General features: G+C 44.0%; 1 protein-coding gene across 4 annotated transcripts in view; it reads left to right on the top strand.

Moving 5' to 3' along the window:
- ARPC1B (actin related protein 2/3 complex subunit 1B) overlaps positions 1 to 15,176 on the top strand; it is a 49,616-nt gene extending 34,440 nt beyond the window's left edge. For all 4 annotated transcript variants that reach the window (XM_044000925.1, XM_044001106.1, XM_044001018.1 and 1 more), the window contains 8 exons: positions 762 to 866; positions 2,342 to 2,564; positions 5,434 to 5,541; positions 6,049 to 6,255; positions 9,156 to 9,231; positions 11,629 to 11,822; positions 13,507 to 13,597; positions 14,809 to 15,176. In XM_044000925.1, the coding sequence (XP_043856860.1) occupies positions 762 to 866; positions 2,342 to 2,564; positions 5,434 to 5,541; positions 6,049 to 6,255; positions 9,156 to 9,231; positions 11,629 to 11,822; positions 13,507 to 13,597; positions 14,809 to 14,847 (1,043 nt within the window). In that variant the 3' untranslated portion in view covers positions 14,848 to 15,176. The remainder of the gene's footprint in view (positions 1 to 761; positions 867 to 2,341; positions 2,565 to 5,433; positions 5,542 to 6,048; positions 6,256 to 9,155; positions 9,232 to 11,628; positions 11,823 to 13,506; positions 13,598 to 14,808) is intronic.
- Positions 15,177 to 21,811: the final 6,635 nt, after the last annotated feature.

Raw genomic sequence — 21,811 nt, 5'->3', positions numbered from 1 at the left:
CCTCACAACAACCTTGGGAAGTAGGTGCTAAGTATAATATACTTATTTTACAGATGAGGAACCCATAGCTGAGAAGGTTAAATGACTTGCTTAGAGTCACACAGCTAGTATGTGTGAGACCGTATTTGAACTCAAATCTTTTTGACGCCCAACCCAGCATTTTTGACCAAGGTCACACAGTGAACGATCATGGTAGAACTGGGACAAGTGGGAACCTCTTGGTTCCCAGCTCAGTGTTCTTTTTCCTGCACTACATTGTCTATTTGGGTCAGAGTCCTAATGGAAAATCATACCTTTCAAAACATTTTGCTCCATTATTCTCTGTGTGCATGTGTATGTGCCTGGGGATGCTTGTACATATTTATACTTATGAAGACAATGGAGGGGAATGACTGCTTTCCAGGGATGGTGGGCCTGGGGTTGAATTCTTTGTCTTCTATTCATTCCTTCTTTCTTTCTTTTCTTTGCTTTTTTTTTTTTTGATGGGCAATTGGGGTTAAGTGACTTGCCCAGGGTCACACAGCTAGGAAGTGTCAAGTGTCTGACGCCGGATTTGAACTCAGGTCCTCCTGAATCCAGGGCCGGTGCTTTATTCACTCCGCCACCTATCGAGCTTTCTTGTGATCCATAGAATACTTGAACTCAACCTGGCTTCCCTTTCCCAATGCTCCCTTTTCTTTCCCCCTTCTTGCTTCCCTGCCTCCCTCTCTTTCTCCCCTCTGCCACTGGCAGGACAGTAACCTTGGTTTATCACCCCACAGAGATCGCCATCTGTCCCAACAACCATGAGGTCCATATTTATAAGAAGGATGGAACCAAGTGGACCAAGGTTCATGAGCTTAAGGAGCACAACGGACAAGTGACAGGTGAGCTTGGGTGAATACCCTTGGGTGCTTCAGTGAGGAGACACTGGTCCTGAGCATTTCTTCCCTGGGGAACAGGTCTGTGGATGCAGAGAGAAGGGATGGAAGCAATAGAGCCACCAACAGGCCAGAGGTTCATGAGAAAAAGCTGTTCATTCATATGAATGGTGGTGCTCACCTATGAGGCCACAGAATGAATGTTAGCACTACATGAAATCTTACAGACATCTGGATAAAGAAGTGTGTGGTACAGTGAAGAGAGCATTGGACTGGAAATCAGATCTGGGCTTGAATCCTAGCTCTGTGTGGCCTAGGGCAAAATACTTCTCTCTGGGCCTTTATAAAATGAAGAGGAGAAGAAAATGGCAAACCACTTCAGTGTCTTTGCCAAGAAAACCCCAAAATGGGGGTCAAAGGAGTCAGATGTGACTGAAAAACAACTGAACAAGAGCAACTATACTTCCTAGGCCTATGATTCATGGCCTCAGGGCACTACTCTGGGACCTGACTAAACTCATACAAATTTTACATAAAAGTATTAGTGGGGAGGCAGCTAGGTGGCACAGTGGATAGAGCACCGGCCCTGGATTCAGGAGGACCTGAGTTCAAATCCGGCCTCAGACACTTGACACTTACTAGCTGTGTGACCCTGGGCAAGTCACTTAACCCCAATTGCCTCAACCCCCCCCAAAATTAATAAATTAAATAAATAAAATAAATAAAAATAAAATTTTAAAAAGAGAAAAAAAAGGTATTAGTGAGCGCTGGTGAATCAAGTGACCCTTTTAAAAGGAGCCTTTTTGGAGACAAAGTGGCTTTATTTATACCCAAAGGTGTAAATTTCACAGTGGGAATTTCAGTCTCTATGTCAGGCTGCTTTTGAAGGAGGGAATTCCCACACTGAGACTTCCTTACAGTGACAGAATCCTAGGTCTTTCACATTATTCCCAGGGGTTGGGGCTGTAGGGGTGGGGAATAAGGGATGCTAGAGATATGAAGACATGAACGAGGATTCGGCATGGTACAGAGGTAAAGGACCTAGGTTCAAATCCCATTTCCGATGTTGATTGCCCATCTAACCGTAGGCACATAATGTCCCCGGGGCTTAGCTTCCTTAAACCCACAACCCCGGGTATCTAGGTATATCAAATAGGTATACATAATCTTTTACTGTTGCTAAATTTGCCGCCACCCCCACATTCAGTTACGCAGCCCCATATGGGTTCGCGACCCGCCGTTTAAGAAGCTTGGATCTATAAAATAAGGGGGTTGGCTAAAATGGCCTCTGAGGTCCCCCCTGGCACTGAATCTGGGTTCTAGGAAATGGGGTCTCATAGAGAAAGGAAGGCCAAGAGCGCTCCCTGCTGGAATCTCCGTGGAAATTCAAGCTGGCTATTGGGGTGGTGTTGGGGGACGGGGAGCTGGGCTGGTCCTGGACTCTGGAACCCCTCTCTTTTCCTCCCCACCCCGGCCTACAGGCATCGACTGGGCTCCGGAGAGCAACCGCATCGTCACTTGCGGTACAGACCGCAACGCCTACGTGTGGACCCTGAAAGGGAATGTCTGGAAGCCCACCCTGGTCATCCTGCGGATCAACCGCGCCGCCCGCTGCGTCAGGTGGTCCCCCAAGGAGAACAAGTTTGCGGTGGGCAGCGGCTCCCGCGTCATCTCCATCTGCTACTTCGAACAGGAGAATGACTGGTGAGAGTGTGTGTGGGAGGGAATGGATACAGAGGAGGAGACAAGCGCTGGAAGTCTGCGGGGCGGGGTGGGAGAATGAGCACTGATAATAGCCAGGCAAGCTGCTGAGAGCTTTTATAAATCTTATCTCGTTTGATCCTCACAACAACCCTGGGAGGTAGGTGCTATCATTATAACCATTTTACAGATGAAGAAACTGAGGTCAACAGCGGTTAAGGGACCTGCCTTGGGTCACACAGCTTTATCAGCTGTCTGAGGCTGGATTTGAACTCGAATCTTCTTGACTCCAGGCCTAGTGCTCCAACCTCTATGCCACTAGTTATCTCTTGGAGGGAGCTTACACCATCTTAGAGGGGGAATGGCCAGATAGAAGAGAAGGGAAGATCTCCCACCAGGTGGGCTTAGTTCCAATTTGTTCTTCTGAATGGTTGGACCAGTTCCCAACTTCACCAGCAGTGCATTAGTGACTTTATTTTTCACATCCTCTCTGGCATTTGTCATTTTTCTTTTCTGTCATGTTAGCCAATCTGATGCAGCTCCTTCGTTTTATTTTATTTTTTTGTCTTTCTTTTTCATTTATTTAGAATTTTATTTTTTCCCCAATTACATGTAAAAATTTTAACGTACATTTAAAAAACTCTGTTTTCCAAATTCCCTCCCTCCCTTCCTAGCCCCCCCTTAAGAACACAAGCAATTCAATATAAGCTATACACATGCATTCATGCAAAACATTTCCACATTAGTCAGATTGTGAAAGAAAACACAAAAAAACTTAAGAAAAAAAACACTAAAAAAACCTCTGCTTCAATATGTATTCAGACACCATTGGTTCTTTCTCTGGAGAGGACTGCATTTTTCATAAGTCCTTCAGAGTTGTCTTGCATCATTGTATTGCTGAGAATAGCTAGGTCATTCACAGCTGATCATTTTACAATATTGCTGTTACTTGGTATACAGTACATTTCACTTTGCATCAGCTCATGTAAGTCCAGGTTTTTCTGAGAGCATTCTGCTCATCATTTCTTATAGCATGGTAGTATTCCATCATAATCTCATCCCACAATTTGTTTAGTCATTCCCCAATTTGAAGTTCTCCTCAGTCTCCTCAATTTCAAATTCTTTGCACCAGAAAAGGGCTGGCATAAATATTTTTTTGTATATATAGGTTCTTTAACTTTTTGGTTTTTTTATATCTTTTTGGATACCGACCTAGCAGTGGTATTACTCGATCAAAGAGTATGCATGGTTTTCTAGTCCTTTGGCCATAGTTCCAAATTGCTCTACAGAACGTTTGAATCAGTTAACAATTTCACCAACAGGGCATTAATGTCTCATTTTCCCCATATAACCTACAACATTTGTCATTTTCCTCTGCTGTCCTATTATCCAATCCAGTAGGTATGAGGTAGTACCCCAGAATTGTTTTGACTTGTATCTTTCTTTCTTTTTTTAGTCAATAAACATTTATTAAGTTTCTACAACGTGTCCAGCATTGTGCTACATATCAGAGATACAAAATCCCTGCTCTCTCAGGAAGCTCACAGTCTTTTTTTTTAAAGCATTTTATTATTTTCCAGTTACATATAAGGATAGTTTTCAACATTTGTTTTCACAGGATTTTTAGTTCCAAATTTTTTTTCTCCCACCCTCCCTTTCCTCCCTCCTCCCCAAGATGGAAAGCAGTCTGATATAGGTTGTATATGTACAATCACATTAAACATATTTCTACATTAGTCGTTTTGTGAAAGAAGAATAAGAGCACAAGGGAAAAACCTCAAAAAAGAAGGGGAAAAAAAGCAGCAGTCCAAAAGTAAAAACAGTATGGTTCAATCTGCATTCATAATTCACAGTTCTTTTTTTCTGAACGTTGAGAACATTTTCTATCATGAGTTCTTTGAAACTGTTTTGGATCATTGCATTGTTGAGAAGAGCCAAGTCTATCCCCATTGTTCATCACACAATGTTGGCTGTTACTGTGTACAATGTTCTCCTGGTTCTGCTCCTCTCAGTCAGCATCAGTTCATGTATTGACTTGTATCTTTCTAATTGATAGTGAGTTCAAGCATTTTTTTTCATATTAACCTCTTCATTTTAAAGAAGAAGTAACTCAGACCCCAAGGGGGGTGGGGGAAATGACTTATTTGCCCAAGGTCACCTAGCAAGATAGGGGTAGAACTGGGATTTAACAGATTCAATCCTGGAGTATGGTATAATGAAAAGAGCATTAGCTCTGAAATGAGATGATCTGCATTCAAATCCCCTTTCTGTTGCCCATTACCATATGACCCTGGGCAAGTCATTGCCCTGTGCCTCCTTTTCTTTCTCTGTAAAATGAGAGGGTTAGATAGATGGTCTCTGGGTTTCATTCTTTCATGTCCAGCTTGGCATTCTTTGCTACATTTCCATCTCACCATACCAAAATACAGTTATTTTTACCTGCTCACGAGAGGCAGCCTAATTGGGGTAATTGAAAGAACACCAGACTAGGAATTGAGAGTCCTGGGTTCCAGATTCATCTTTATCTACCTGTGTGTCTGGGGAAAAGTCTCTTGAGGGTGCAGGTTGGTGGTACAGTGGATAAAGCACCAGCCCTGGATTCAGGAGGACCTGAATTCAAATCTGCCCTCAGACAGTTACTAGCTGTGTGATCCTGGGAAAGTCACTTAACCCTCATTGCCCTGCAAAAACCAAAAACACCCCCCCCCCAAAGTCACTTGACCTCTTGAGGCCTCAGTGTCTTCATCTACCTAATGTCCCCACCTAGACAACCTCTAAGTTCAGTCTTTACAGCTCTAACAGATTATGAATCTTTGCAAGATGAGCAGCCAAGGGAAATCTGACTGTGTGTCTCTTTGTCTTGGACCTTCAGGTGGGTCTGTAAGCACATCAAGAAGCCAATCCGCTCGACTGTCCTCAGCCTGGACTGGCACCCCAACAATGTGCTGCTGGCCGCTGGCTCCTGTGACTTCAAGTGTCGGTGAGGAATGGAGGGCGATGGCCGTGGCTGAGGGTGCAGCTCTCCTGCTCCTGACCTTGGGCCTCTGGGTCCTAGGGCCTAGAGTCTGTAGTAGGGATGGAGGGGGTTTGGTCTCTGATGCCCATTAATAACTTTGAAGGCCTTTTCAGAAGAAAACCCATTCAGAGCCAAGGGGGTTAGTTTCTATTAAAGCGGGAGTTGTTAGAAAACTCAAAACCATTGTTATGTAACCGAGGTTCATGGGCTTCCCCAGACTTCCAAGGGGGAAGGTCTGTGATACTCACAGAGGTTAAGACTCTCAGTCTGATTTTGCTGGGACATGAGTGTTGGGGGCCGGAAAACACTCAGTTTGCTTTGTCCACCCCCTCCACCCCTGCCCCTCCACAGTTGGCTCTACTTAGGAGAACCAAAAGGAGCCACTCTGTTGTCCACCCAGGCTCCTCTCTCTCTTTTCCCCCACAAATCCCTCTTGCTCATCTGGACTTTCCTTCCCTTCTCCTCTACCAGAATCTTCTCAGCCTACATCAAGGAGGTGGAGGAGAGGCCCTCGCCCACCCCATGGGGCTCCAAAATGCCCTTTGGCGAGTTGATGTTTGAGTCAAGCAGCAGCTGCGGCTGGGTCCACAGTGTCTGCTTCTCCGACAGTGGCAACCGTATGGCCTGGGTGAGCCACGACAGCACCATGTGCCTGGCTGATGCCAACAAGAAGATGGCGTAAGTGGGGAAGTGTGTGGATACAGCAGGGCAGTAGGAGACCCCTCTCTCCCTGAGAACCCACCCCACCCTCTTGGAGAGACTGGTGGGTAGTAGGACCCGGGCTTCAGAGTCTAATGTAGAAGAGCCCCCCCCCCTTTTTTTTTGGCGGAGCAACAGGGGTTAAGTGACTTGCCCAGGGTCACACAGCTGGTAAGTGTCAAGTGTCTGAGGTCGGATTTGAACTCAGGTCCTCCTGAATCCAGGGCTGGTGCTTTATCCACTGCGCCACCTAGCTGCCCCAGAAGAGCCCCATTTGACAAAATCCCCAACATCTGGGCGTCCATCCTCTGCCTGAAGACTTGATTTCGTCCCTCTTGAGGCAGCCCATTCTGTTTTGTGTGGGATGGAAAAGGTTTGCTTTGACAGGGCATCCCCCAAATCTTAGCCCAGCTGGAAGCTTGAATAGCTTAAAGCTGTGATAGCTTTTTAAGCTTTAAACTTTTTTGGGGGGGAGGGTGGGGCAATGAGGGTTAAGTGACTTGCCCAGGGTCACACAGCTAGTAAGTGTCAAGTGTCTGAGACTGGATTTGAACTCAGGTCTTCCTGAATCCAGGGCTGGTGCTCTATCCACTGCACCACCTAGCTGCCCCATAAGCTTTAAACTTCAATAACTTTTGAGCTTTAACAGCTTGAAACTTCATTAAAGCTTTGGAGATGTGTAAGTAGAGGCTGAAATCTGCCTCTCGAAACTTTTAGCCTGGGCTTGGAATTCTGTGCCGAAGGGCCAGACAATCTAGTCCTTCTTCCATGTGAAAGGAAGGAAGGCCTTCAAATATTTGAAGCAATTATGTGTTTCTAAAGCCTTCTCTTCTTTAGCTTCAACCTCTCCTGTCCATTCAATTGGTTCTTCTGTTTTGGAATTTGAAGTGTAGTTTTAATCTCCCTCTTTGGGTTTCCTTCCCTTAGGCATAGTAGTTTGCCAATATCCTTTCCAAAATGTCATGGCCAGGAGTGACTTTTATATTCTAGCTGTGGGCTGACTAGAGCAGAGTCTGCTGGGACTCTGACCTCTCTGGATCTGGGCACTGTGCCTCTTAATGGAGCCATAGATTTTTGGTTTGCTTGCCATGGTGATAGGCTGAATTAGCAGTCTATAAGACCATCAGAGCTAGGTAGTGCAGGGGATAGAGTACTGGGCATGGAGTCAGGAAGACTCATCTTCCCGAGGTCAAATCTGGCTTCAGACACTTATTAGCTATGTGACCCTGGGTGAGTCACTTCACTCTGCCTCGGTTTCCTCATCTGTAAAATGACCTGGAGAAGGAAATGGCAAACCATTCCAGGATCTCAGCCAAGAAAACCCCAAAAGGGGTCACAAAGAGGGGGACATGACTGGAAAACTAACTTTTAACAAGGCCATCGCATATTTTTCACTTGATCTGTTACTTAGGCTCATCTTGTACTGGGCTATTGGTTTTCTGAATGCACAGGACTTCATATTTATTCCTCTGAAATGTTTATTGTGAGATGTGACCCACCGTTCTAGCCTGTTGAAATTTCTGCAGATCGGGCCAGCTAGGTGGCGCAGTGGATAGAGCACTGGCCCTGGAGTCAGGAGTACCTGAGTTCAAATCCGGCCTCAGACACTTAACACTTACTAGCTCTGTGACCCTGGGCAAGTCACTTAACCCCAATTGCCTCACTAAAAAAAAAACAAAACCAAAAAAACGAAATTTCTGCAAATCCCTATTCTGTCTGTCCTATTGTTATTGTTGTCATTATCATAGTCTCTGCAAGCCAGCAGTTGTTGGATCATGCTCATTGTTTTTTTTTCTTCTTCCCATATCTGCACATCAGGGAAGTGGTCAGATGGTTAGCTAGTCATACATTCTTTTTTTTTTTTCCATATAAATATTTTATTTTCCAGTTACATCCAGAGATGGTTTTCAACATTTGTTTTTATAAAATTTCTAGTTTCAAATTTTTCTTCCTCCCTCCCCCCCTTCCCAAGACAGCAAGTAATCTGATATAACTTATATATGTACAATCACAATAAACACAATAAACATATTTCTGCATTAGTCATGTTATGAGAGAAGAATCAGAGCAAAAAGGAAAAACCTCAAAAAAGAAAAACAACAACAAAAAACAATAGAATAATATGGTTCATCTAGATTCCACAGTTGTTGTTTTTTCTGGATTTGGAGAGCATTTTCCATCATGAGTCCTTTGGAACTATCTTGGAATATTGCTGAGAAGAATCAAGTCTATTACAGTTGATCAGCACACAATGTTGTTGATACTGTGTACAATGTTCTCATGGTTCTGCTCATCTCACTCATCATCAGTTCATGCAAGTCCTTCCAGGTTTCTCTGAAATCCCCCTGATCATCGTTTCTTACAACACAATAGTATTTCATTGCATTCATACCACGACTTGTTTAGCCATTCCCCAATTGAGGGGCAGCCCCTCAATTTCCAATTCTTTGCCACCACAAAGAGAGCAGCTATAAATATTTTTGTACATGTGGGTCCTTTTCCCTTTTCCAGTGATCTCCCTGAGAAAAAGACCTTAGTCATACATTCTTTTTTTTTTTTTTAGTGAGGCAATTGGGGTTAAGTGACTTGCCCAGGGTCACACAGCTAGTCAGTGTTAAGTGTCTGAGGCCGGATTTGAACTCAGGTACTCCTGACTCCAGGGCCAGTGCTCTATCCACTGTGCCACCTAGCTGCCCCTTAGTCATACATTCTTGAGGCACTCTAGACCAGCCAAAGCCCTCCATCCCATATCCATCCTCACCACATCCTCAAGGTTTGGGGTCATAACCCTGATTGTCTAGATAGGACTATCGATGCCGGCAGGGGTGGAGGAAGAGGCCCAAACGTGACATCCTTGCTCTTGCTCTCTTCCTCACCAGTGTGGCCTCCCTGGCCTCGGAGACCCTGCCCCTCCTGGCACTCACCTTCATCACCGAAAACAGCCTTGTGGCAGCGGTAAGCAATAATAACCATGTTAGTTCACACTGTTCTTTTTCTTTGAATTTATAATTATTTTATTTACATTCAAATAGATGCATTTCAGTCACTCTCTCTGAGTCTCCATCAGGATTATTTCTTTGTCCAATTGCTCTTTCTTTTATAGGGCTCTCTACTCATCTGGTTTCTTCTAGCTTCCCATACCCCCTTTTGTATTATTTCACAAGAAGTCTACATTGACTTTTATTCCTCAGACTCATTAATCTTAATTACATTATTTTTTTAAAATTTTATTTATTTTTTTAGTTTGAATAGAATTTTATTTTCCAAAATATATGTAAAAACAAATTTTAACATCAATTTTTAAAAAAAATTGTTCCAACTTCTCTTCCTCCTCCATTCTCACCCACTAGAACTCAAGCATTTCAAAATAAGTTATACATGAGTAGTCATGGAAAACATTCCCACATTAGCTAGGTTGTGAGAGAAAACAGTCAAAAAACTCCCAAAACTTCAGACTGAGGAATTGTCAAAGAGAAAAAAAAAATTTTAATTACATTATAATACCTATTTCTATTTATTTAACTGTTCTTCTATGGGAGACAGCTAGGTGGCACAATGGAGAGAGTGCTGGGCTTGTAGTAAGAAAGACCAAAGTTCAAATCCAACCTCAGATGCAAGACTCTGCCTGGGTTTCCTTGACCATAAAACGTGGATAGTAATAGCAGCTCCCTCCCAGGGTCATTGTGAGAATCAAACGAGATAGTATTTGTTTTTTTAATTTAACCATTCTTTTTTTTTCTCTCTCTTTTCCTTTTGAGGGGTAATGAGAGTTAAGTGACTTGCCCAGGGTCACACAGCTAGTAAGTGTCAAGTGTCTGAGGCCAGATTTGAACTCTGGTCCTCTTGAATCCAGGGCCAGTGTTCTATCCACTGTGCCACCTAGCTGCCCCCACAAGATGGTATTTGTAAAGGGCTTAACAGGATCTGGTAGGCATTTAATAAATGCTTGTTTCTTTCCTTCCTTTTGTTGGCTATTTAAGTCATTTCCAGTTTTTTATAGTTATAACTAAGGATGCTGTGAATATCTTTGAACAGATAGTTCATTTTTTGTTTCAGTTATTGATGACACTTTCAAGGCACATTTTCATTAATTACTGGAATTAATTAATTAGTTACTGGACTGAAGAACATGAACATTTTTGTAACTTTTACTATACATTCCTTTCTAAGATTTTAGTTCCATCAGTGATGTATAATTATACATATTTCTCTGTTGTCTTGAATTTACCTTAGAATTAAGTTTCATCACTTTCAAATATTTTTTTGCCAGTTTGATAGATGTGTGGCTCCTATCTCCATATCGCTGTAAGATTAACAGAATGCTTTCCCCCACAACAACCACGGTGAGATAGGAAACTCAAGTATTATTTCAAGGCAGCTTAGTATAGCAGAGCGAGTGCTAAGCTTTTGGAGGTAGAGATCTCAGAGGTCTGCTTTTGTTTCTTTGCTCCAACATTTATTAACGGTGTCATCATGGACTAACTGAAGCCTTAGTTTCTTCATCTGTGAAATGGGATAGCGATATGTGTACTACCTATCTGTCCATCAATCAACAAACATTTTATTAAGTGTCAGCTCTGTGCCAGGACCCAGGCTGGGCACTGGGGAGACAAAGACAAAATATGGAAAAATTCCTGCTCTCAAAATTATCTTCCAATGGAAAGGATAACACATATTAATTCTATGCTCCTTTGCTTTGTCTTAATGGTTTCCTAAGTTAAATTATGGACATTTTTTTATCAGACCAGGTAAGGAAACCCTTTCTACCAATGCAGATTGGCACTGTCTAGCAATGTGCAGTGTTAGAAAGTTGCCTGAGGACACTGAGATGGTAAGGGACTTACCCAGGGTCACACAACCAGTATCTACCAGTTAGGACTTGAACTCAGGTCATGACTGAGACCAGTTCTCTATTCACTGTGGCATGCTTTCTTTCTAGCCCACTTTTATATGCTTTATGTAAGTCAGGAAGACCTGAATTCAAATCAGATCTGAGATACTAGTTGTGTGACCCTGGACAAGTCACTTTACTCTGCCTCCATTTCCTCTTCTGTCAAATGAGCTGGAGAAGGAAATAACAAACCCTTCCAGTATCTCTGCCAAGAAGACCCTAAATGGGGTCACAATTGAAGTGATTGAAAAAGTAGTTTAGAAAGCACTTCCCATATAATAACCCCCTGAAATAGGTTGCATGAGTGTTACTATTCCCATTTTACAAGTGAGAAAACTGAGGTTCAGAGTCATACCGTGAGAGCTGGCCCTGGAACCAGCATCCAGATGCAGGGCTCTTTTCACCACGTGCTGTCGCCTCTCTCTCTACCATCCAGTAACTCTGGCTTTTTCCTTCCCCAGGGACATGACTGCTTCCCCGTGCTCTTTACCTATGATGGAGGATCCGGGGTGCTGAGCTTCGGGGGTCGGCTCGATGTGCCCAAGCAGAATTCCCAGCGTGGTATGACTGCCCGGGAACGCTTCCAGAGCCTGGACAAGCGGGCCAGTTCTGATACCTCTGCCAGCCTGGATACACTGCACAAGAACAGTGTCAGGTATCGGGATGGCCCAACCTTAGGGCGGGAGGGTGACGTTATTTAGGGGGAATGTGGCTGGACATGGGGGTGGAGTGGAGGCTAGAGAAGAGGGTGGGTTTCAGGTGCTCTGCCAGGCTAGGCAGAGAGGTTAGAAATGGGCCCTAGGGAATAAGTAGCATCTTTTTGGTAATCAGTCCATCAAGGGTGCTGGGGGAGTCATGATACAAGACAAGGTCTCTGCCTTCCTGGAGCTTACGGTCTGTAAGCTGAGGGTGTGGGATCAGGCCCAGGCATGGAGGTGGGCCATATGATCAGAAATCCATACAAATCCTGGCCCCATTCATTTTTACAAATTAAGCAGAATGGTCAAATAGAACCTGGTAGCTATTTAAATAGATAGCTTGAGGTCTTTTTTTTTTTTGGTGAGGCAATTGGGGTTAAGTGACTTGCCCAGGGTCACACAGCTAGTAAGTGTCAAGTGTCCGAGGCCAGATTTGAACTCAGGTCCTCCTGACTCCAGGGCTGGTGCTTTATCCACTGTGTCATCTAGCTACCCCCAGTTTGGGATCTTTTTAAAGCAAGAATGAGGCAATGTCTGTCGCTTAGCGAAGAGAGGAGAAGACAGAGACAGGAAACCCTGGGTTCAGTCAGGCCTCTGACATTTCCTAGCTGTGTGACCCCTGATGACTTATATGACCTCTTGGTGCCCCTGGGCAGTCCTCAGTATGATAAGCTATGGAGAGTTGTGACTGCATTGGTAGAGAGGATTTTCACACAGCGAGTTCCTGAAATGGTTCAAATCATAAGTCTTACCTAAAAAACAACAACAAAAAAACCCAAAAGCAATTCAAAATGTGGTTTATTGCACTTTCTTCTTAAAAAATACTGTTCTAGGGGCAGTTAGGTGGTGCAGTGGATAGAGCACTGGCCCTGAATTCAGGAGGACCTGAGTTCAAATCCAGCCTCAGACCCTTGACACTTACTAGCTGTGTGACCTTAGACAAGTCACTTAACCCATGTTGTCCTGCCCCCCCCCCCCCAAATACTGTTCTAGGTCTGATACTAGTAATTGAACAATTTGGATTCAGTCAATAGAAATACCGGTATTAAATAGAGGCCTGACTCCTTAATTTGACAGATGAGAAAACTGAGGCACATAGAGTTTTGCTGTTGTTCATTCGTTTTTCTGTCGTGTCTAACTCTCCATGACCCCCCATTTAGGGTTTTCTTGGCAGAGATACTGGAGCTGTTTGCTTTTTCCTTCTCTAATTCATTTTACAGATGAGGAAACAGGCAGACAGGGTGAAGTGACTTGCCCAGGGCCACACAGCTAGCAGATGTTTGAGAGGTTAATGATTTGCAGTGTCTGAGACAGGATTTGAATCTAGGTTGTTTGGAGAACCTGGCAGCGGTGTTTTCCCAGAATGTATCCTGTACACCATAGCCTCCAAGGGTCCAGCCAGACCCTTCATAGGAAGAGTAGGAAGTTCAATGAGTCAAGGTCATTGCTGACAATAGGCTGGGGCTTGGGGAGAGGAGGGAGGTAGGAAGAGAAAATGATTATGAACCTAAGAAGGTGGCATGGATTTTCCTTGTGGAAAAGAAAGTGCGGGCTCAAAAAGAATCACCTGTCCTGGGACTGGTGCGCGGATGTCTGTGACGGAGCAGAAATATCTTCAAATCCGTTCCTTCTACTTTGCAGTCAGATATCTGTACTCACTGGTGGGAAAGCCAAGTGCTCCCAGTTCTGCACCACTGGGATGGACGGAGGGATGAGCATCTGGGATGTGAAGGTGAGTCCAGGCAGCTTTGAATTTCTCAGCCTCTCCCCTGCCCCGCCAATCCCAAAACACTCCATGCAGAGGATGTTGGGCTGCATGGGCCACAGCTGGAGTTTCTGGTTGGACCTTTGGCTTCATTTCACAGGAGCTGGAAAGCCTAGAGTTCCTTCTCTTGAAAGCTTCCTTGGTTTGGATGGTTGGTGGGAGAGCTAACTAGAAAGAGTGGGGAAGCTCTGTACTGAGCGAGATTAGGGCTGAGCTGATGTGCTTCCTGGGACCTGTGGGATTCATCTCAGTTTTTATTTCTCCCCATTAAGTCTGACTTTTCTGAGGCCCCTCATTGAAAGGAAGGTTTGGGTGTGTGCTCTAGGATTGATCTCCAGCTGGTTCACCTAATAGTAGCTGACATGTATGTAGTGCTTTAAGGTTTGGGCAGTACCTTTTGCACCTTATCTCGTGCTCCTCAGTACGATGCTTATATAATTGCCCACATTTTACAGATGGAGAAACTGAATCTCAGGTGTTAAATTTCTTGTCTAGGCTCACACAACCAGTAAAGGTTTTGAACCACGTCCCCCTGACTTCGAGTCTAACGCTCTGTCTCCCGAGGGTGGCTATCCACATCCTGTGGTTGAGGGGGCTCTGGGCACGAGACAGTGAACAGAGGTTAAAGCAGTGTCAGGAGAAGGCACAGGTAGCTGAAAAGGATACCCAGCAAACTTTGCTGGGACCATACCTGAGTGTGGTTCTGTCAGGGCTGCTGGAACCACTCGTCTTGTTTGTCACACGAGGAGCTTGAGGGTTGAAATCTGGTTCGTCCTGTGCTGCTGATTTTTTACCCCTCCTCTGTTTCTTTTTTGTTTTTTTTAAACTAACATTTTATAGAGCACCTACTATGTGCCAAGCACGGTGCTGAGCACTTAACAGATATCCTCTCATTTGTACAATACTGGGAGGTGGGTCACATTACGATTGCCATTTTTATAGTTGAGGAAACTGACACAGACAAAGGTTAAGTGATTTGTCCAAGGCCACACAAACTACTAAGTGTCTGAGGCTGGATTTGAACTCGAGTCTTCTTGATTTCAGGCCCAGTGCTCTTTCCAGTTGTACCACCTAGCTATGTCCCTCTCACCCAAAGCCAACTCTTATCCCGCCCTTTCCCCCCTCCCCCCAGGATGGCAGCAATGTGAGAAGTGACCCCACCCATTTTCTCATTTTAGAGCTTGGAGTCAGCCTTGAAAGATCTCAAGATCAAATGAGCCAGATCCTGACAGGAAGGTGGTTTCTGCCCCCTTCCCAGGAGCAGGGGGCCCTGGGCTGCCAGGCCTGCTCAAGGATGCCAGCTTTGCTTCTTCCCTCTTTCCTTTTGCAAACCTGACTTCATCACAGCTCAGACTGGCCGGGCAACCCCATCCTCACCTCTGCACAGCTCCTCGGGGGAGAGTCAGGGGTACTTTTCTCTTAAATGTCCAGGGAAAATACCCTTGACATAAATGCTTCCTTTTATATGAGTATTTAAAACAGAACTATGCTGGTCATAAGCTGCTTCATTCAAGACGTTGAGAGAATAAAAATGGAAACCAAGTGATGCCTCTGCCTCTGTCTCTTCCATTTACCATAATAGAATGGAAACAGCACTGGGCTGGGGAGTCAGAGGTCTTTGCCTGGCTGCTTTTCTAGCTAGGTAACCTTGTGTGACTCCGTTTACAGAATCATGGGTCCATAGATTCATTGCTGCAAGGACCTCAGAGGTCATCCTTATTTCACAGAGAAGGAAACTGAAGCCCAGAGACTAAGTGAGGCCACACGGGTAGCCCAGATTCAAACCTACATCACAATGGAGTATTCTTTCCATTGTAAACATACTGCTTCAGAATTTTATGCTGTAAGGATTGGACTGAATTATCTCTGAAGTGTCTTTTTTTTGGGGGGGGGGCGGAGGAGGTAATTGTAGTTGGGACTTGCCCAGGGTCACACAGCTAGTATCTGAGGTGAGATTTGAACTCTGGTCTTCCTGACTCTAGGGCCTGTGCACCATCTAGCTGCCCCCAAGTGTCTTTCAATTTGGATTCTGAGAGTATGGTATATTTCTCGGGGTTTCTTCTTTTCTTTTCTTTCTTTCTTTCTTTCTTTTTTTTTTTTGCTGGCCAGTGAGGGTTAAGTAACTTGCTCAGGGTTACACAGCTAGTAATTGTCAAGTATTTGGGGTTGGATTTGAACTCAGGTCCTCCTGAATCCAGGGCTGGTGCTTTACCTACTGTACCACATAGCTGCCCCAGATTGTAAGCTTCTTGAGGGAAGGATTGTGATTCTCCTTCTCTGATTTCTAGTTATCACATAGTGAATAAAGAGCTAACCCTTGGAGTTATGGAGACCTGGGTTCAAGTCTACCTTTTGCCAAATACTAGCTGTGTGACCCTGGATAAGTTATTTCTCAGTGCTCCAGATAACTTTCTAAGCAGAAGTTGCAGAAAAGGTGCTGACTATGTTGGTAGAGGTCACCTTGGGAGATAGATGTTATTAATATCTCCATTTTACAGATAAAGAAATAAGGCAGAAGTTAAGTGACTTTGCCCAAGGTCAGACGATAGTATGTGTCTAAAACTGGATTTATTTTCATATAAAAGTATTTTATTATTTTCCAGTGTGTTAAGATAATGGAATGTGGTAGATAAGGGGATTTAGCCCACCTGGAGATTACTCTCAACTGATTGAATTAAGTGAGAGTGATTGACTGCCGATTAGCCTACTTCAAGTTAACTAGATTGTAAGCACATCTGGCTGGCCCTTAAGAAGGTATTGTTCTCAGAAGCTAAAAACTTTGAACTTAACTAGAGACCACCTTCAAGTCCAGTAAACTAATGGATTTGAATGATGCTAGCCAATCAGCTTGAAGAACCTCCCATTTCTGGGAGGAGAACATGAAGGAGGAAGTTGATGCTGGTGGAGTACTTTTTCCTCTGGGGTTCAAGGTAGGAGAACTTCAAGTGGGTGATTAGGAAGGCTAGGATTTCCATGCTATAAGGAATCTTATCTCAATCTTTCTCTCTCTTTACTATCTTATATCTTTTAATAAACCCTTAAAAGCCTAAACTCTTGGTGAATTTATCAGTGATTTTAGCCAGTTTTCCCCCAAAACTGGGGGGACAGATAAGAACCCACATTTAGAATTTTAAAATACACACCAATTACATGTAAGGATAGTTTTAAACATTTGTTTTCATAGGATTTTTAGTTCCAGATTTTTCTTCCTCCCTCCCTCCGTTTCCCCTCCCCAAGACAAAAAGCAGTCTGATAAAGGTTATATATGTACGATCACATTAAACATATTTCTGCATTAGTCATATTGTGAAAGAATCAGAGCACAAGGGAAAAACCTCAAAAAAGAAGGGAAAAAACCCAAACAGCCAAAAAGTAGAAACAGTATGGTTCAATCTGCATTCAGAATCCAGTTCTTTTTTCTGGATGTGGAGAGCATTTTCTATCATGAGTTCTTTGGAACTGTAAAACTAGATTTAGGCTCAGATCTTCCTGACTCCCGGTCCAGAGTTCTAGCCACTGTGATGAAATCACAGGTCCAATAAAAAATACATTTCCAGAACCTAGCACAGGGTCTTTGACACTGTAGACCCCTGAGAGAGCCACCATCACTAGAAATGCTCCTCCCCCCCCCCCCCCCCCCCCCCCCCCCCCGCAGTGAGGGTTAAGTGACTTGCCCAGGGCCACATAGCTATTAAATCTCAAGTGTCTGAGACCGAGTGGGTCCTCCTAAATCCAGGGTCACTGCTTTATCCACTGTGCCACCTAGCTGCCCCCGAAATGTGACTTTTGCCAGATGCTGTTCTTCCCTCCTTGTGCCCAGATTTCCTGATCCAGAGAATTATGGCTCTGGATCTTAGCTGTGTAAAATTTGCCGACTTAAAAATGAGCATCAATTAGGTACAAATCTTTGTGCTCTCATCCACCAAGTTTAAGTCTGTTGAGCCTTCCTGCTCCTTCATGACATTCAACCTTAGAGAGGGAAGACAGTGGGTGAGGCCATGACTCACAGATGCATCTGGAGGCTCCTTCTTTCTGGAGAGAAAAATTTTGAAGCCCTGCAAGAGCCAGGTTAGAGACTGAAGCCTCTGCACATGACCTCATGGATTGCTGCATTTTTTTTTTTTTTTTTGGCGGGGCAATGGGGGTTAAGTGACTTGCCCAGGGTCACACAGCTAGTAAGTGTCAAGTGTCCGAGGCCGGATTTGAACTCAGGTACTCCTGACTCCAGGGCCGGTGCTTTATCCACTGCTCCACCTAGCTGCCCCCCGATTGCTGCATTTTTGATGGAGGGAATCATGCTGCTAGTAACCCAAGCTGGGTAAACTCTCCTGTCTTAGTCAGAGCAGCTATAAAAACAAGAGTTGGCCCAGGGGTGGTACAGTGGAGACAATGACTCCTTCAGAAAGGCACTGCAATGGCCACATATGACTTCAGGCCCACTCTGGAGTTCTGGTGAAAGATTGGAGGGGCTCATTTGGTGCATCCTTGGTGGTGGCAAGCAGCCTTCTGTCCAGAACAGTCATAACATGCAAACCCCACCCAGCAGTGATCATCAAGGCAGGTTTCTTAACCTTTTTTGGCTCACGGACCTCTTTAACAGTCTGCCAAGGCCCATGGGTCCTTTCTCAGAATGTCCTTAAATGCTTAAAATAAATAGAAAAGGCCAAATTTCACTTTAGAGGTTAGTGAAAATAAAGGTATATATACTGAATGAATAACCCTTGTCATAGGGGAAAACTCTTTATACCCAACTCTTCTAGAGTCCTTTCCTGCTAAGCTCCTTGAAGGGATGATTTTCTTTTTGTTTCTGTATCACTAGTGTCCAGTAGCATCCAACAGTCTTGTTTAAGCCCAGATTTTAAGGGTACAGCTTTAGGCTGGGGGAGGGTCACTGGGGTTTACTCCAGTCCTGAGAAGTCAAAGGCAGTTGGGTCCAAGGTCAGGTCATCACCAATTGGGAGGGGTAGAGGAGCAGCCATTTAGAGACTCTGTTGGGCTTCAGGGTTGTCTAGAGTGAATCCAAGGACTTGACTTGGGTGTGAGGTCCAAAACCTTGTTCTGGAGGGGAAGGAAGCATGTGGGAGTAGGACATTGCTTGTTTAGGTGTGTTTGCTTTTAACATTTAAGGCTGGAGTAGATTTCAGAAAAACCTAGAAAGACTTACATGAACTGATGCTGAGTGAAGTGAGCAGAACCAGGAGAACATTGTATACAGCAATAGCAACATTGTGTGATGATCAATAGATTTGGCTTTTCTCAGCAATGCAATGATCTAAGACAATTCCAAAAGACTCATGATGGAAAATGCTCTCCCATATCCAAAAAAAGAACTATGGAGTCTGAATAAAGATCGAAGCATACTATTTTTACTTTTTTTTGTTGTTTTTTTTTCTTTCTTGTGGTTTTTCTCTTTTTCTCTGATTCTTCTTTCACAATATGACTAATGTGGAAATATATTTAACATGATTGTACATGTATAACCTGTATCAGACTGCTTGCTGTCTTATGGAGGGGAGAAAAATCTGGAACTCAAAAATCTTACAAAAATGAATGTTGAAAACTATCTTTACATGTAATTGGGGAAAAATAAAATACTATTAAGTGAAAAACAAAACAAGACTGGAATTGAGAATGGGGCAAGTGACTTGTCTAAGAACACATGTTCAATTAAGTGGCAGAAGGGTAGGTCTGAAGGGAGTTACTGGCAATACTTGTTTCTTAGCATATATATACAAGTCAAGTTTATCAGATAAGCAGGAAATGAAAACAGTTGGAGTTTTCTCAGGAAGGCAAGATGTGCTAATAGGGACACTCTGGGAAGTGTTTTAAATTTGTGGTTTAAAAAGACACCACCACCCTTCCCTCCCTCCCCACTTACATGTAAAGACAATTTTGAACATTCATTTAAAAAAAATGTTGAGTTCCGAATTCTCTGCCCTCCCTTCTCTGAGATGGTGAGCAGTCTGACATGCTACACATGTGCAAAACATATTTTCACAATATCATGCTGCAAAAGAAGACACATATTTCCCCTCCCCCACCCCCACAATGAAAAAAAAGTAAAAAATAGTTTGCCTTGATCTGCATTCAGACTCCATCAGTTCTTTCTCCTCTGTATGGGCAGCCCTTCCCACCTCCCAGGCCTGGAATGCTCTCTCATCTCTACTTCTTTCCCAACTCACCCGCTTGAGTGTTCTAGTCCCTAACCCCCAAACCAAATCACTGTTTCTTTTGTATTAACCGGTATGTATCTGTGTCATTTTCCCCTAGTAAAATGAAAACTTGCAGGCAGATACTCTTTAGTTTTTGGCTTTTGTCTTCCTAAAGCCTAGAACGTTATCTAGTGTGTATTAGTGCTTAAATGTTTGCCAATTTATTGAAAAGTACACTGAGGGGCAGCTAGGTAGCTCAGTGGATAAAGCACTGGCCCTTGATTCAGGAGGACCTGAGTTCAAATCTGATCTCAGACACTTGACACTTACTAGCTGTGTGACCCTGGGCAAACCACTTAACCCCAATTGCCTCACAAAAAAGGAAAAAAAAAAAAAGCTAGATGGCGCAGTGGATAAAGCACAGGATCTGGATTCAGGAGTACCTGAGTTCAAATTTGGCCTCAGACACTTAACACTTACTAGCTGTGTGACCCTGGGCAAGTCACTTAACCCCAATTGCCTCACCAAAAAAAAAAAAGAAAAGAAAAAAAGTACACTGAAAAAAAAAAAACCCTTCCAACTATTGGCAACCTAATGTAAGGAAATTCCCTACCGGTTGAGGCGAGTATATATCTCTTGCTTATCTGTAGAAGCCAAGCAGTTGCTCTTCTTATAGGATCATAGAAGTTGGAAGGGACTTGGATGTCACGTCCAACAATCTCATTTTAGAGATGAGGAAACTGAGGCCCAGGGAGATGACTGACTTAAGGTTAACAAAGGTGGTAGCCAGTGTTGGTATTTGAACCTAGGTCCTGCTTCCTCAGCCGGTGTGCTTTCCTTCATATACTGCTATCCAAAGCTTTTCTTCTTTCCATCTGCCCTGGAGGGGTCGCACAATCAATCAACAAGCATTTACTGCTAGTGCTAATTTTGGCCTGACAACGAATAACCAAGAAAACAGGTTCTCCACCAGCTGGCACTATATTGTTCATATGTGTGATAATCAGTTTTGGCAAATGGAGAAATGTTGAACGCTGTGGCTACAGTTCACTTACCGAGGCAGTCTGCTTTCCAGGCATGTACACATTGATGATGAGGTTGCTGCACGCACTGTCAGAGCTAGCTCAGTGTTTGGGAGGCTCTGAAGGGAAGCGTGAGAGAGGAGGCATCAGGCTCCCTACCAAACCGAAGGACTCCATGATTGCTGTATGCCAGTGAAACCCGGACAGTATACCAGTGCCACGCCAGGAAACTAAATTGCTTCCATTTGAATTGTCTTAGGAAGGTTCTTAAGTTCACCAGGCAGGATAAAGTATCGGACACTTTAGTTCTCGCTCTTGAGCTGAACTGCCAAGCATTCAAACTATACTGTGGAGTGAAACTCTAGTAGGCTGGCAACGTTGTTTGAACGCCAAGTGAACGCTTGCCTAAGATTATTTTAAGAACTCGCACAAGGCAGGCGCTCACATGGAGGTCAGAAGACAAGGAAACACTGAAGAATTCTGGAATTCATTGTGAGACACTGGCACAGGCCCACCCGGCATCGTGTGCCCACAAAGGTGCTGAGTGAAGCAAAACTGCAGTAGCTCAAAGGAAATGTGAGATGCAGACATCTCCCCTACAAATGTTCATGTGGACCGTTTGTACCTGACCTGGTAGAGCCTTCTGAGCTCTTATTGGCCTGTTCGGCCACAGTGGGACACACTGTACCTTGACCCCGACATAGTGATGTCATTTTGGTCCTCTTCGAGCACGAAGGACAACCACCAAACCAGACCATTCATATAAGGGCTTTAAAGATCTCATAATGCTTCAATACATTATCTCATTTTTTCACTACATAACCCTGCAAAACAGGCAATATTGTTATGCCTAGTTTACAAGAGAGATAACTAAAGCTCAGCGAGATTGTGACATGCATACAGGTGGGTATCTGAGATGGGACTCAAAAGTGGGTTTTCCTGACTCCAGGTAGAGAATTTTATCCACCATGTCAAGCAACCTCAATGAAAAAGGCCTATGAGCTACT

Source organism: Dromiciops gliroides, chromosome 1, assembly GCF_019393635.1.
Source record: "Dromiciops gliroides isolate mDroGli1 chromosome 1, mDroGli1.pri, whole genome shotgun sequence".
Classification (NCBI taxonomy): Eukaryota; Metazoa; Chordata; class Mammalia; order Microbiotheria; family Microbiotheriidae; genus Dromiciops; species Dromiciops gliroides.
The sequence above is the reverse complement of the archived record's forward strand: the minus strand, read 5'-3'. Positions and strand labels throughout refer to the sequence as shown.